This window comes from Histoplasma capsulatum, genomic scaffold (genome assembly GCF_000149585.1).
Source record: "Histoplasma capsulatum NAm1 scaffold_6 genomic scaffold, whole genome shotgun sequence".
NCBI classification, from domain to species: Eukaryota; Fungi; Ascomycota; class Eurotiomycetes; order Onygenales; family Ajellomycetaceae; genus Histoplasma; species Histoplasma mississippiense.
In genome coordinates, this window is record NW_001813977.1 from 710,434 (window position 1) to 726,132 (window position 15,699).

A 15,699-nucleotide genomic window follows, 5' to 3' on the forward strand; every position below is an offset into this window, starting at 1 on the left:
TAATCAAGTTTTTGAAATGGCAAACAACATAACTTCAGTGGTAGATAAATGGAACCTTTATCACCTCTATGGTGAACTATCCCCTCTTGCAAACTCGTCCTTTTTTGACTTCATTTATCTCCAACATTTTAACTTGGAGTCCTCGCCAGCTTTCCCCCTCACCATAATCCAAAAAAGGCCTCACGATTAAGTTCTTATTTTTAACAGCTACTGGAACACATCATGGAAAAGAAAACGACCTTGACTGGTGTGGCTCTGCTACAAGAAACGCCTTCCCAGCCATCATGTGTAGCGGATTCACAGTCTTACTACCTGTTGAACAAATGCTTTGTTTTCCCTAACCTCGATCAAGAAGACTGGTGGAATCGAACGGGCCCAGTTTTGGGGAAACTGCTTTCGGACGCGAAATATGATGTTCAATACCAATTTCAATACATGTGCTTTTATGCCCTGAATGTCATCCCCTTACTTGGCCCCTTTAAGCCCTCACGAACTCCGGGAGGTTACGAGTCAACTATAGGATCACGCATCGGACCGCTTGAACTCAGTCAGAATTTCACCAGGGAGCGATGCATAGTTCGAATGAATTTTGAAGCTACGAACCAAGCTGCCAACAGTGGCCGCGACCAAACCAACAGGACAGCTTTGGATGAAGCCGTGGCTAAATTCAAGCTGCTGGGGATTGGGATGAATTCAGATCTTTACCACGTATTGCGCAATGCGTTCCTGGTGACCGACGAAGAGGAGAAACTAGCGGCGAAAGAGATGGGCCTTCGAAACTATCCATGCAAAACTCAGCATAACATGTCATTGGACTTCAAAGACGGCAACATAATGGCGAAGTTGTATCTGTACCCACGCCTGAAGTCTATGGTTACAAACAAACCCAAGGAAGGTATAATACTGGATGCAGTGCGACAGGTAGTTGGGGGCACTTGTGACCATTCCCTGGAAATGATAGAGAAGTTTTTCAAAACACTGCCGCCAAGCATGGATGTCGAGCTTCTGTCTTGCGACCTCATCGATCCCAAGAAGAGCAGGTTCAAGATATATGTTTTCGACCTTCAAGTTGATTTTGAGAGTCTTACACGGATTTGGACGCTCGGCGGACAGCTTAACGACCCAGAGACCCTCAATGGGTTGTCCTTGCTGAAGGAGTTGTGGGAGGCTATGAATATTCCTGCGGGAACGCGGAAGATGCCTGACCGAGTGAACAGAGAGGGAGACCCCCCAGACCGAGTCCCGGTGTGCGCTAATTATGAAATTTTGCCGGGAAAAAAATGGCCGCAGCCAAAGATTTACCTTCCAACTCTAGGTATTAGTGATAAGGTAATAGCCGATGGCCTCACCAAATTTTTTGGGAAGCATGGATACGCGGAGCTGGCGAAATCCTATAGCCAACAGATATCGTCACTCATTCCAATGTATATGTACGTTCTATCTGCTCAGAAGAATCTAGAGCCCAACCCCTGTCAGATTGTTACTAACCTGTTCATAGGCCTGGATCTGAGATCGAGACCAGTACCGACTTTCAAGCTTGGGTGTCTTTCGCTTACACTGAGAAGACCGGTCCATATACGACAATATACTACCATTAGCCAAATCCGCTCTTCTGAAAATATTCATGTAAAGAGCCTCTCCACACAGATTTCTGTGTAGCTGCGAAAGATTTTATATCACGAACTTTCGGGTCAATCTTTCTTCCTGTTAGCATTCAGTCTCATTTTATTGTCTTTCCCTGTCTAGCCAGTTGTGATCCAGTGATATATACGTATGCGCTTAAGGATAGGTCACACTTAGTAGGTATCCGTTTTTCCACGTTCCTAGAGGGTCAATCAATTATTTTCCAGTCGGCCATAATATTTTGTTGAAGACAACATCAGAATGCACCTCGCTCCTGACCACCTCATTGGTGGAAAATGGAATACATAAATAAACTGTCATTCCAAGTGCTGTCGTGGAGAGCTTGTCCTTTTTTTTTTTTAGGGGAAAAAGAAAAACTGCTCATTGATAAAAAATATGGTTTTCCATTAGTTATGTCTCAACCTGCACACTTGCTACTGCACGTATAGTATTCTTGAGACCAATTGTTAAATAAACAAAGCGACATTTAACCCTGAGGAATTGTTCCCTCCCAGAAGCCAGGACGCACAAGCTTCCATCGCCTATTGAGCGACAGTATCGAAATAAACCGTGTATCGTTATCAATTCTGACACATGCAAGGGTGAGGCTTGTACGCGAACATACGAACATGTATGTGTGTCTTTGGCAGGCATCTGGGAATACACCTCAGAAAGTGATGCCCGATCATGTCAGGTCGGGCAACTTAACCACGCATACGTGACGACCTATGTTGGATTCAGGAAGCCCCCGAGTGACATTAGAAGTGAAACTGCTTTCTTGCTGAGAGTCTCCCTAAGCATCGCAGGTATTCAAACTTCGATGCTGCTGGCTGGGCTGAGATCTGTCCTACCGTATATACAAACTGTGCACATGTGGGTGACGCCCGCTCAGAGAGTAGGAGGAACATCCCAGACAGTCGACCATGCGGTATTGCTATGGTTCATTCTTGACAACCCCATGCAACCTTCTGCCCCTGACTGACATTGATCTAAAAAACTTAATCTAAAACTTTAGATGTTCACTTAGAACAGCTGGTATTGGATTTCGAGTCAGCAGATAATGTGAAAAAAGACAAATGTTACACGCTTAATATAGATAAAATCCTCCTAGCAAATGGCGCAGTGAGAAAGGGACGAAGATGCTTAGACGACCTCCAACGGAGGAACATGACGCACCCACCCCACAGAGACCGAGATGCTAGGGTGTATTGCCATCATCTTATCCTGCTAGGACACTCTACATGAGCGGGTTTTCCGCCAACAGAATGACACCGGTGAGAGTCATCTGTCTTCACACAGAAGTAGCAGAGCCCATTTTGGGAGAGATTTGTCTTGCCGCCCATGTTACCAGTGGTTTCCCCGAATGGCATAACAATTGGTTTTTGACATGAAAGTGAGCGACCAGGATGTGGGGGCGATGTCCTCACCGCTTCGAAACGCGGAGAGGAATGGTATCCAAGGTTTCTCGAGGCATTGGCCTGATGTCTTTGTCGAAGAATAGATCGCCATGTCTCATCGGTAGTAGGTATGGCAAGTAGATACACTACGGCACCAACATGTGGATGAAGCTAAATAGAGTTGACATTTGTCATTGTCACATCCATCGCACTGGTAGTAGGTTGTTTAGAAGCAATTGGATAACCTGAGACATCTCTACCCCCAAATACCACATTTATATGAATTCGACAAACTGGATACGGCTGGTGCTGAGCCTAATTCGACTTTTCTTCTCAAGTTTCCCTCAACTTCAGCGGCCCAGAAACATTGTATCACCATATCTGACAGGAGTTGTGGGCTGCTGTACAACAACCACACAATTGGCCTGGGACGCCCAGCCCCTCCTCGACAAAATACAATCTCTTATTGTGTCCGTTCTTTCCATTTCAGCAGATTAGTGGCCGCTGAAATACTTGGGTCGGTTCGTACGGAGTTGCTGTTTCTTTTTCATCCGATGTTGCGGAGGATAATTGAGATTGTTTTCTCTCTCGTTTTTTATTTATTTATTTTTTTTTTTTTTTTTGAAATGAGCAATGGCCGATCTTGTGGGGGCTCCAATCTTATCAATCTGATAACTGCTAGCACATATTGCAATGATCACCATAATAAATGACACGAGCAAGATATTTGTGTGGTTTGATATTTGTCGGATGTATGTCCGTATAACGCAAGGTTGAGCTAACTCCCTCTCATCGAAACAGTACAGAGTATCAGGACACATCTTTCTTTGTCTGTGTTCAGGAGCTAGTGAGTGCATGCGTACGAGTATGCAACAAAGACAGACTGGGCAAGCTCCAGCGCCCACGTGAACTGTATAACCCCCCTGGTCTTTTTGCCAATCCGTATGCTACTTGCTCCTTTATGAGAAAAGCATAGATTTTGGAAATAAACGAGAAAGCGAACACTGAAAACATAAATCTGAGCATCCAAGCGAGATGGACTTTCCCGACTATCCTCCACCCTTTATTATCCAGCATCTCAAATCTCACAAGCAAACAATAATCTTGCTCCACGGGAGGGGTGACGATGGTCCTAGTTTCGGACGTGATATCCTCTCGACATCATTTCCTCTGCCATCCGCCTCACAGTCTTGTAGTCCCAAATTCGGTACCCTACAAGATGCCTTCCCTCACGCAAAATTTGTTTTCCCAGCAGCACCCCTGCGACGTCCCCAGCAGCACGACAGCGATCTCATCAGCCAGTGGTTTGATCTCTGGTGGCTGCCGTCGTCTTCATCTCCTACAGATGACAACAGTGACCGGCCATTCCCCCTTGCGCGGGACTCGTTGCAGAGTAGTGGGCTGCAGGACTCGACGCAATTCTTACATGATTTACTGCAGCGGGAGATTTCGTTGGTCGAAGGTGGCGCGAAGAATGTCCTTTTGGGGGGGCTGAGCCAGGGATGCGCTACCAGTATTGTGGCATGTTTACTCTGGGATGGCATTGGGGAAGGGGGAGAGAAAAGCGAGGTGTTAGGCGCGCTTGTTGGGTTCTGCGGCAGACTGCCATTTGAAAGACGGATTCGGAGGATTCTAACAGGCGGCAGAGGGGAGGATGATCAAACGATCGAGGGAGAGAGGCTCAATCAACTTTCTAGCACAGATGGTGAAAGTGAAATCAAATCTAAAAATGGCAGTGATGTGGTTGGTAATGCTATTGACTTCTTCAGGGGCGAGTTTAAGATTCCCCGCCCTCCGCAGCTCCCCTCATCCTCTCAAGGTTTTCTTTTTCAGCAGACGCCACTCTTTCTTGGCCATGGGGTTGAAGATATGACGGTTCCTATCCGTTTGGGAAGAGAAGCAGTTGCCTGTGTTGAGGCACTTGGAATGCATGTTTCGTGGAATGAGTATGAAGGGCTGGGTCACTGGTATTCAGAGACTATGCTCAGTGACTTCGTGAAATTCATGCAAGAGAAGACGGATTGGGAGTTAGAATAATTTGCTGAATCCACAATGTCCGCAGTTGCTTCGTTCCTGCCGGTCAATAATATCATGAAGCCAGCCGAACAGGCAGATGGTTTTATTGTCGGAAGCAATTGTCTTCAGTCTTTTTCAGCCCACAGATCGATATGTACAGATATGTGACTGAACTACTTAGAAACTCTCCAGCCCATTGAATCTCGTGATGAAACAATTTGCGGGATGTTATAAACCAGGCGGAGCACCTGTCAGTAGGCCATTATGGATCTTTGATTTCTTTTGATGCCTCGGTTTTCACGCACTATATATATCGCCTATGGCTGAGATTTTGCTGCTCTCCGTAGTTCATCTTTCGGGCTTCAGACGGAGCGCATCAAGGGGCCAAAAACCAACATTGATCTGAAACGCGGGCAGAAGGATAAAAATCTCGCCCCATTTCCTTCAGGCAGAAAGAACCCTGAAGAATATCTACGGTTTGACTTAGCCATGACCATGATTCGTTGCCCCAACCTGCAAGAACTCTACCCAACGCAACGCCCAAACATGCACGGTGACTGCCAGCTGTCAATCAATGACGCGATGGTGCCTTTCCACCTGCTCTCCTGACCTTCCTGTTCGTCATGCATTGAAGCTAACAATGGTGGTGGGGTTGTATATTATCAAGTCATAGAAGGGAGGACAAACGATTTGCCGATTAACCACGATCGTCGCGTAAATACTAGACCATTCATTGTCATGCGAAGCAGAAGCTGGATAGGAGTTCGAAACCAAACCTTCTATGTGACATGCATATCGGGCGCGAAGATGTTGTTGCAATTCTAACAAGAATAGTCCAATGTTGACGATGCACTGTACAACCCAGATTTCTTCTCAAACGCAATCCAAATCAAAGATTTGAACACAACCTTCGCGTTCCTGCGCGATCAGGTGCTGACGAACTGGGGATGGGGCATGCTAATCCAGGAGGCTGGCAGTTGGGCTTTCGGCCCTGCAGCTCGCTAACGGCAGCCGACCGAGGCACTTGCTTCCACCACTCACACACCATTCGTCCTCCACTTCACGTTCGCTTCTGTTTCCCCGGAGCCATCGCGTGAAGCTGGAGTTGAGAAAACAGAACCGACAATCGAGCGTGGAAGGGCAGAATGGAATGCCAAACTCAACTAAGCAAGCTACTCCGAAGCTAAGAGCTCTCAGGTTCGCTAGTTGTCTTCCGCCCGTTCACCGCTCTTGTTCAACTTCAATGACCAGGGAAATGATGATCACGACATCGATGGCAACATCATTGACTTTCAACCCTTCTTTTGATAAGACACAAGCATATCTCCCATGTATCTCCCATATATATCACGGATTCGTATGTCGAAAGTTGATCGCGTTATCCCCATCCCCAATCACCCTCAAGCTCTTCTCTAATCGATTTTCAACGCGGGACGAAGACACGGGCTGGATATCCTCCACCAAAGGCCAATTTTGCAGCTCAACGATTGGCTAGACCGCAATTGACATCGAGCGCCCGAAAATATTAGAGTACCGCCTTTTTTGCTTTTTTTTTTTTTTTTTTATGGGACGAACGATTGATTTTTACTTTCATTTCATCATCAGGGTTTTTCCTGTTTCCTGTCCCATTTGATCTTTCGATGTTCCACAGCTAAAAATAGAAGGAAGAAATGAACGAAAAGGAAAAGCAACATAAAACCAGTTTCAATATGGGAATGAAAAGGGAGAAAAAGCAGGGTACCTCTCCCCTCCACTCCAATTTGTTGAGCTGGAGAGTCCATATCAAATCATCATCATGGGCAAGTTGCAAACCCTGTCATCGTCACAGTGATATTGGCATTAGCCTCCTTCGTCTTGGGAAGCTTGGATTTGCCGTCAACGGATTTCATTCCCGCCAAACCCAACTCGAGCAATTCCAGGGGCTCCACGAGCAAAGAAATGAACTACGGAGTCGAGGACTCAGGACGGGAGTTGTGTCTTTCCTCTTCCTGGAGGCAGCGATCTATGTATGAATGAATCTCTTCAACATGGCTGTAGATGAGGAAGATAGAGTGTTTCGAAGTGCAATCAATTGGACGCATAGCAGCAGAGGAATTTTTTCATTTTTAGTATTCACAGAAGTAAATTCTCACAGATTCAATGAGATAATGCCCAATCAACATTAATGGGAATTCCGTGCCTCAGCGCAGCAACAGCAGGGACCAAGCAACGGCTCCAATTCCTAGTCCGTACTGTGGCTCCACTGTCAACGCAGCGCATTGCAAGTTAGCCCATCAGCAGCCAGGAAGCGTAGCCACTTCATGCTAAAAGTTCTCCTCTGACCACACTCAGGCCAGTCGAGGGCTCGAGTCTCCACAGGCTCTTGGGGGCTATTTTTTTTTGCTTGTTCCTTCGCCCGCGTTTGCTCATCCTTCGCGCTGTTTTGTTTGCTGCCACATCTCCGCATAAGCTTGAGTAAAAAGAAAAAAAAGCAAAAAAGAAAAATTACTCTTGTTGATCAAAGCTAGCGGTTTTCTTTCTTCCTCGTCGCTCTTCCCATCTATTTTTGCTTCCTGTTCCTCCGTCGCTGTTCGTTTCCCCTCCATCATCCCCGCCCCCCATCCGCGAGAACGAAGAATCACACCAATCGTTGGTGCTTCACCTGGAATATCAAAATACAATTCCCCCGCTCCTCCTCCCCCTCTCTGTGGCTTCTTCTTGTGTTTTCCTAATAGCTGACCTGTTTATCTTTTGTGTGGTTTTTCTCCCCTCTTGGTTATCCCACTGTTTGTAGAGATTTTTTGGTGGCATTGCTGTTTGTTTTCCTTGTAACAACATTAAGATCGATCTGCTACTGTGCAACAGAAACACCGTTACCCGTCATCTCGTGGAACTCCTTCATACTACTAGCCTGTACTCGACGAGAACGAAGGAAAGGCAACTGTGATACCTCAATACTGCCACTTGTTTTCTTTTTGTCCCGTATTCTCTATCTTTTTATTGGGACCCTCACGACGATTTAACGACTTCACGAGCCATCCACTATGGCAGATGATACCCGGAGTACTGTCACTGTTGCCATTCGCCGGTCGAGCAAGTCTCCCGCCATTTTCCTAGCTGCCTCCTTCACTGAACCCGCATGGGAGCCGGTCGAGCTCGATGTGAAGCCGATCCCTCCACTTGCCAGTCAGGATACGGTTGTGCAGACTAATGGCCATATCCCGGGCGCCCAATACGAATTCTCGAAGTCATTCGAGGTGGCATTGGGAAAGCATCAGTATAAATTTCGAGAAGGATTGGAGGGCTCCTGGTTCCATGACAAGGAGGTCGATAGCGGTACAGAACCAATTCTAGTCATTTAGTGAAGATTACTATGACACGTGCTGATCATGAATAACGCTTGTAGCTGTGGACAACGGGAACGAAAGTAACGTTCTGGTAGTGGAACCTGTCAGGGCTACCATGAAATCTGCCGATTCTCCTGAGAAGGAGGACGTAGAGAACATTTCTAACGGATCTGTTTCGGGCGTAGAAAAAGTCGATGAGGTGAAAGTGGAACACGAAGTATCAAAGGATGACGCCTCTGAAACTGCTATAGCCGAAGATGTAACGTCAACAGAAGCGATACTTGAAGCTCAAGATACAAAGGTCGCCGAAGATCCTTTAGCAGCTGAGAACGTCGAAGCGTCGGAAGCTGACACAACGTCAAAGGACGTTCCTGAGCTTCTCGAAAACCCTGTCGAAGATTCACATGAGGCTCGAGCTGATTCTGCACCTGAACCTGTAGTAAATGAGCTGCAAATAGTTGAGAAAGAGCACGAGGGGCAACTGCAAATGAAGAATGACGAAGGACAAAATACTGGACCGGCAGAGAAGAACGACCTTGCAGCTCCGGATGTGGACGAGGCAGAACCTGTGGAAACCGAGGTGGCGACCGATCCAGATGCCACCATTGATGACAAGCCACCAGCATCAGAGCCTGCCAACACGCCTGAGCCTTCGCAGCAGGATGTGGTGATAGAAACCCCGGTTTGTGAAGAAAATGAGGAGAATCCAGCTAACGCTGAAACCTCAATTGACGCTGCCGGCGAAAAATTCAAATCTGAGGAGACCACTGTTGATAATGAGTCTCCGGAGACAGAACCGAAGGTGGTCGAACAGCCAAGCCCGCCAGATGCGCCCTCTAACTTAGCTCCAGCTTCTATCGAAGAACCCGAAGATCCAATTACTCCCATTCATACCGAGCCTACCGAGCCTATCGAGCCTGCCGAGCTTGCCGAGGCAACCACAGCCATTGACGCCCCTGCTGACTCCGAACCAGCCCAATCCCAGGCCGTAGATGAGAACATAATAACCCTGGTGAATGGAGACGCCCAGAAAAAGGATGAGGGCGACAAGCCAGCAGAGATTTGGACCTCGGGTGAGGAATCTCTAGAGTCAACACCAGATGGAGGAATCGCGGAGTTGGATACAAAACCTGATCCTGTTCCTGAAGAAAAGCCAGAGGGGCCCGATGTGCAAGCCCCTATTATGGAGGTAACCGCGCCGGAATCGGAACAATTGGTTATTAAAGATGACGACTCTCAAGCTGGAAATGTTATCAAGGCTGTTGAGTCGCAGGACGTCAATATTGACAAGGAGGACGAGCCATCTGGGGAAGTCGCAAACCCAATCGCCCAGGAAGCGCCTGATGACGTCACACCCGACGCTAGCATGGAACCACAACAACAAAATGCCGAACTCGTCTCCGAACCCACGCATGAGGTTGCTCCGGCTGAGGATATAACAGCCAAAGCTGTTGTCAACGATGATACTACTGGTGTCCCCGAAAATGAGGAACCTGCAGGAGCTGGACCTGACCCTGCAGCTCCTGCTCCCTCAGAGTCCCATGAAGCTGCACCAAAACCAGAAATTACCCCTGAAATTCCCGTGGTCTCTGCGACAGAGGAGCCAGAAGCACCCACATCGGAAGAGGCTACCATCCCGGACGTCGAGCCGGTTACACAACAAGATGTCATCCCCGGCTCTACAGAGCCTGAGTCTTTGGTGGAAACTGAAGAACCAGTCGTCCCTGATTCCTCTGACGAGGTAGTGGCATCGAAACCTGAAGATGATGCCGCTCTGGAACCAGAGCCTGACACGTCAGCGACTCCTGAAGAACCAGAGGCTCCAGAATCCGCGGCGGATATAGTGCCCGAGACAAATGCTAACTCTAGAGAAGAACCAGAAGCATCTGAGCCAGCTGCTGATTTAGAATTAGTACAATCCTCTACTCCCGAAACCGAAGTAGCTGACGAGCAGACCACTGAGAAAGTAGTGGAACCCGAAACTTCCAAATCTGTCGACATTGCGGATCCGGCTCCAGATTCAGCGCCTGACGTTGTTGAGATTTCCACGGCTGAGGAACCAGCAGCCCCGCAAATTCCAGGTGATCTTGTAGCTAATCCTGCAACCACCGATATACCTGAAGGAGAAGTGGAGCAAACGGAACCCGAAACCTCAAAACCTATCGATGGCGTGGTTGCCGAACTTGAGCCTGTAGTACAGACGATCAGTACTGATGTCCTCGATGCCCCAGTGGAAAAAACAGAGCCCGAGACATCGCAACTCAATGGCGGTGTCGTCTCTGACCTTGCTGAACCTGCTGAAGTTGTTTTACCTGCTGTGCCTGCACCGTCAACTGAGGTTGCAACTGTTGAAACTCCCGAGGCTCCAGAGGAACTGAGAGTGCCTGATACCACGAAACCTGCTGATGATGTCGTTGCTGACACGGCTCCTGTTTCGGAGAATACAGCATCTCAAATTGCTGACGCTTCTGTGGAAGTAACAGATTCTGAAACCTTACATCCTTCCGGTGATCACCCTGAGCCCATAGAGCCTGAGGAACTTGCTAAACCTATTGAGCCTGAGCCTGAACCGGAACCTGCAACGGAGCCTCCACCAGTCCAAGCGCCCGAAGTTCCGGAGGATTTGAAGGAGCCTGAAGACCTGGATCCTGACAAGGACGCTGTTATTCCCCAGCCAGAACAAGAGCCTGTTCCAGTGGCCACGACGTCAGACATTACCCAAGCTTCAACGGAGCCATCACAGCCCGAAACTTCGATCGATGCTGACAATGCCGTAACTCAGCTTGATGAACGGGAGCCCAAGTCTGCTCCGGAGGCTCCAATCTCTGAAGTTGCTGAAGACCCAACAGAAGCAGTAGAGCCGGATGCCTCAGAAGCCATCGGCGATGCTGTTACCAAATCGGAACCAGTTTCTGTGCTTACGGCATCAGAAACATATGAAATCCCACCAGAACCAACAAAGGCCGAGGATTTGCCAGTTGTCGACAATGCTGTGGTCGAGCCTACACCCGAAGTAGCCCCCGAAATCACACGGGAGGATGCTCCCGATGCAACCGTGGCCCCGACTACCTTTACTGCAGAAAGAGAGCTCGAAGTTAACGTTGATACCAACAGGGATCTTGAGTCTAACGAGCCGGAAACAACAATACCTGCCACTGGGGAAACCGTCGGCGCATCTGCTGTCGTAGAAGAATCAGAGACGCAAAAAACTCCCGAGGATACAGAAACCTATGTCGCTCAAGAAATTTCTACTACTGATAGAACGGAGCCTCAAGCGGTTTCTGCTCCAGGTCTGGAACAAGAAGTGGAGACTCCTGAAATTCCCGTAGCGATGGAAGAACCAAAATCCTCGGAGCCTGCTCCGGAGGACGAACCTTTGGCCGATAACATCACCCCTGACCACAAGAAAGATGAGGTGGTCACAAATGGCGATCGTACAGATTCAACGGATAAGGAAGAGGAGCAGCAAGAGCCTCTCGCTACAGAGCTTCCAGTGGTTATTGAAGATGTCCCTGAACCTTCTTTCAACAACGAACCAGGAGTTTCTAAGCAGAAACAACAAATCTCTGACCCACAGCCAATCGCAGTAGAGGAGCCAGAGCATGCCACTCCTGCTGAGGAACCAGAGGTCGAACATACCGCAGAGATCGAGTCAGAGACGAACGAGCCTAGTCAAGTGACGAAAACCCCTGTGGGACTTGAAGGTTCGAAGCCAGAGCTCACTGAAATTGAACAACCCGCCGTAGATTCAGCTTCTGCCCTCAGACCTCCTCAGGAGCCAAATCCACCGCCTGAAATTGATCAAGATATTCCAAATTTAGCAACAGAAGAACCAAACGCTGAACCAGAACTTACCCCTTCCACCAACTTTGTTTCCGAAGTTCTACCCGCTAACGAACCGGCCACGAAAAATAAGTCCGGAAATACCTTTGAGCCTGCTGTTTCCGTTGCTGTAGCTGCAGAGACTGATCTTGAAGTTTCAGAACAAACTAAGCACGCTGAGCCTGCTGAGAAAAGTGATGGTCGTGAGCCTCCTACGGCAGCTGCTACCCTCGAATCGTCTAATGCTGAGATAGTGGCTGATGAGCTCGAAAGTACTTCCAAATCAAAGGAGCAGCCCCCTGCGTCTGATCCCAGAGAAACAAAGGCATCAGAATCGGACGAGCCTGATACTCGAAAGGAATTTGCTGTCGAAATTAAGCAGCCCACTTCATTGAAAACGGCTAACTATCCTTTCATTGAGTCACCAATAGAAAATTCTCTAAGCGAACCGGTCGTGCCTCATGACAACGCGAATGCCGCTACAGAGGTGCCTCCCAGGACGCAACCTAAACCCGAGGTCGAAGTGGTAGCGGTCCCACCTGAAGAACCATTCGTTGGAACTAACGGCACCACATCCAAATCACCAGTGGAAGAGGTACCGCAGGCGCCTCTTGTGGAGCCGGCAGTGAAGGTCGCCGCAGCGACCCTTACAACTGCGCTTGTTGGTGCTGGTATCACTCAACTGGTTTCAAATAATGAAGACCCTGTCGCTGATAAAGATGTTCCTTCGACAGCTCCGGCAGAAGTGTTTGTTTCTGCTGTGGAAACATCATTGTCGAGCGCTCCAGAAGTAACTGCCAATGGCATTAGTAGATCAAGCGACAAGGCCAAGGAAGAAAAAGCAGTGGTCAACGGAAACAATTCTTCTCCGGTTCAAGAGTCGGACGGGGGTGCAACTGAGAGAGTTCTTGCTCCTGCCAATTCGCAAGAAGAATCATTAGCTAGTGCAACAGACCCCCCTGAGCTAACCAAACAATCCGGTGCGGTGCTTTCCGCGAAGCAAGCGGAAGTCTATACGCTTCCACCCACCGCCACCAGCCAAACTGAGCCAATTCCTTCAATCTCCGGCGAACCCGAACCAACCAACAAGCCAAGTGAACCTGCTGCAGCAGACTCGGAACCATCGCCAGCACCTGATGCAACGAAGTCAGGCGCAGCATCGGGGGAAGCCGAAGAACCGCGCCCCACGACAGCTGGGGATCGGTCCGTCACATCCATCACAATTCACAAGAGAAAGAACTTTTTCAAAGCACTCTGGCACGCCATTTTCACGAGCTTCTTGGGAGGCGTCTTTTCGGTTTTCCGCCGTGGCCGACGCGATACTACACGCCAGTAAGCGACATATTTTTTAGGAAATTTTCTGCTTTTGCGTACCTTTCCCCCCCGTTGTTCTCATTTGGTAGGATACACCCTGGCCATCATCCCGCCTTTACCACCCATATTCACCGCTTCACCCACCCCTTTGATTCTTTTTTCCCTCTCCCTCCTCTCCAGTTTTTGCGTAAAATCACTCTTCCTGTATCTTGAATTTCCTTTTTCTTATGTATGTATCTATTATTCCATTTATCTACTGTACCGTGATTCAATTTGATATCCATTCCCCCTTTTCTCGTTCAAATCCATCCCTGGGTCATGCTGACCAACTTCAGGACCCTCTTGGTCACTGTTACGATTGTTACTACTCTTATCGCTCTCCCCTTAGCGTTCTACTGGCGTACATTCACACCCTACATCGCCGAGTACATTTCTAGCGTTTCATCATTTTCACTCATCTAGTTTGAATTCTCTCCCCGCATTTTTATGTTACTTTACTGCGTATGCGGATATGATTCTATTTGGTTTTAGCGGCGAAAACAATTTGAGTGAACGTTGAGTTGCCGACCTCCGCAATATTATCTTGTTCTCCACGTATTACACGTTTTCTTTTGCCACTTCCATTGATTTAGCTTCTTTTTAGCGATTAGGAGCTTGAATTGGCTACTATCATTTCGTTAGCCCTGCTACACCGTTTTCGAAGTAGAGGGCGTGATGAATGCGATGTTTGTCTTATTTGGATCCATGCAAAAAAGGTGTATCGTTCGTTGATGGAGAATATCAGCAAACTTGCCTCCGTTACCAAATAACCACATCTATCCTCGTGCTCTCAGGAGGCCGTTAACAACCAACTCTGGCTCCTCCATGTTCTATACATTCTCGATGAGAATATATTAAGTTTGCATCGGAGAAGGCTAGCAAATTTCAGAAAGAGAGTGAACGGGATAAAAATACATTATTGTGATACACCGCCGACCTACACTAAAACTGCCTGTTCATCCCAATTCCCTATATTTTGGAAACCGGCAATCAATGTCATGATATATGCATGCCAAAACGGGAATATCCTATCTTCTTTCTAGCTTAATTCCCTTGTTACACTCAATTTTGTATATTATCAAACATTTCATCGCTAAAAGGGAGGTATATCCACCGGGTATACGTTTGTGTCTTATTTTAATTGTTCTATTTATTCACGCTCGCTCTTCCAGTATATAATTATACCACATCTCTTTGCTCTCATAGACCGCACTATACCCCAACAGCAGTCTTCTTTGCGGTGCGGATAAACGGCCACTTTCGCAATTAAAAGTTAGCTATTGGCGTTTGCGATTGTTTATTGCTGCCCCTTGCTAAGCTACGAAAAAGGATGGCTTGACTCTTATCGGTTAATCAGATTGCGTCGTCGTTTTGGTCGTTCCTATATTTCTATCCCTTTGGCCTCTCTGCAGCTTGTGAAGGTCCACAACAGGGGCATGGATTTTGAGAAAGGGAGAGAGGGAATGATAAAAATGCCCATTAAAAAGACTAGCTATAGCTAGGACCGCCAAACCCATCATGTCCTAAGAGAGTATACGGCCTTTTCGAACAAAGGGCAGTGGATTATATGATTCCCTGATGGAAGGGAAGGGAAGGATATAGAAGTAGAGGCAAAAGAGACATCACCATCTCTAAGGCGCAATCAATATCATTATCACTTCTACTCCTCATGCACATGTGCACGCTCGCGAGCCACAAACAAAACAAAGAGCCCCTATACAAGAAGCAAAGCCAAACAAAGAGCACATCCCGAAAGGATATAGAAGTAGAGTAAAGAAGCCCTGAATGTATACCCCAGTCCACTGAATGAACAAAAACACCTCGCTTAAATAACGCTAGGAGTGTTATTATTCAACAGCCTGCTTTCTCATCCGTTTTGCCCCTGAACTTCCTTTCGCACAAACATCTTTGTACCATGCAATATTATCATCTTTGTTATGAGAATTCTGTCTGGTAGTATCTAAAATCATTAGCATGAGTTGAGAACAGCATCTTGAATATGAGGACTATCAGAGTCTGTTAATAGTCAAGACATTTCCTCTAGCAAGTAAGTTACTGACTTTTGCTTTCTCCTGAGATCTGCCTCCTCCTGACCCTGTTTCTGCTTTACAATTTTTGCCCAAGTCTATACATGCCCCCACGAATCAACCAACCGTCAAATA

General features: G+C 47.6%; 4 protein-coding genes across 4 annotated transcripts; all 4 read left to right on the top strand.

Annotated features, from left to right (window-relative positions):
* Nucleotides 1-222: 222 nt before the first annotated feature.
* On the top strand, nt 223-1,598 carry HCAG_06549 (predicted protein; the record flags this gene model as incomplete). The annotated part of the gene is made up of 2 exons (XM_001538894.1): nt 223-1,430; nt 1,499-1,598. The coding sequence occupies 2 exons, from the start codon at nt 223-225 to the stop codon at nt 1,596-1,598; spliced, it is 1,308 nt and encodes a 435-aa protein (XP_001538944.1).
* Nucleotides 1,599-3,713: 2,115 nt separating this feature from the next.
* HCAG_06550 (predicted protein) lies at nt 3,714-6,041 on the top strand (the record flags this gene model as incomplete). The annotated part of the gene is made up of 6 exons (XM_001538895.1): nt 3,714-3,772; nt 3,822-3,962; nt 4,217-4,966; nt 5,384-5,589; nt 5,902-5,966; nt 6,003-6,041. 6 exons carry the CDS (start codon nt 3,714-3,716, stop codon nt 6,039-6,041), a joined length of 1,260 nt encoding a protein of 419 aa, XP_001538945.1.
* A 665-nt stretch (nt 6,042-6,706) lies between these two features.
* HCAG_06551 (predicted protein) lies at nt 6,707-7,048 on the top strand (the record flags this gene model as incomplete). The annotated part of the gene is made up of 1 exon (XM_001538896.1): nt 6,707-7,048. The coding sequence occupies one exon, from the start codon at nt 6,707-6,709 to the stop codon at nt 7,046-7,048; it is 342 nt and encodes a 113-aa protein (XP_001538946.1).
* A 1,011-nt stretch (nt 7,049-8,059) lies between these two features.
* On the top strand, nt 8,060-14,148 carry HCAG_06552 (predicted protein; the record flags this gene model as incomplete). The annotated part of the gene is made up of 4 exons (XM_001538897.1): nt 8,060-8,351; nt 8,422-13,516; nt 13,834-13,923; nt 14,142-14,148. 4 exons carry the CDS (start codon nt 8,060-8,062, stop codon nt 14,146-14,148), a joined length of 5,484 nt encoding a protein of 1,827 aa, XP_001538947.1.
* Between the last annotated feature and the right edge of the window lie 1,551 nt (nt 14,149-15,699).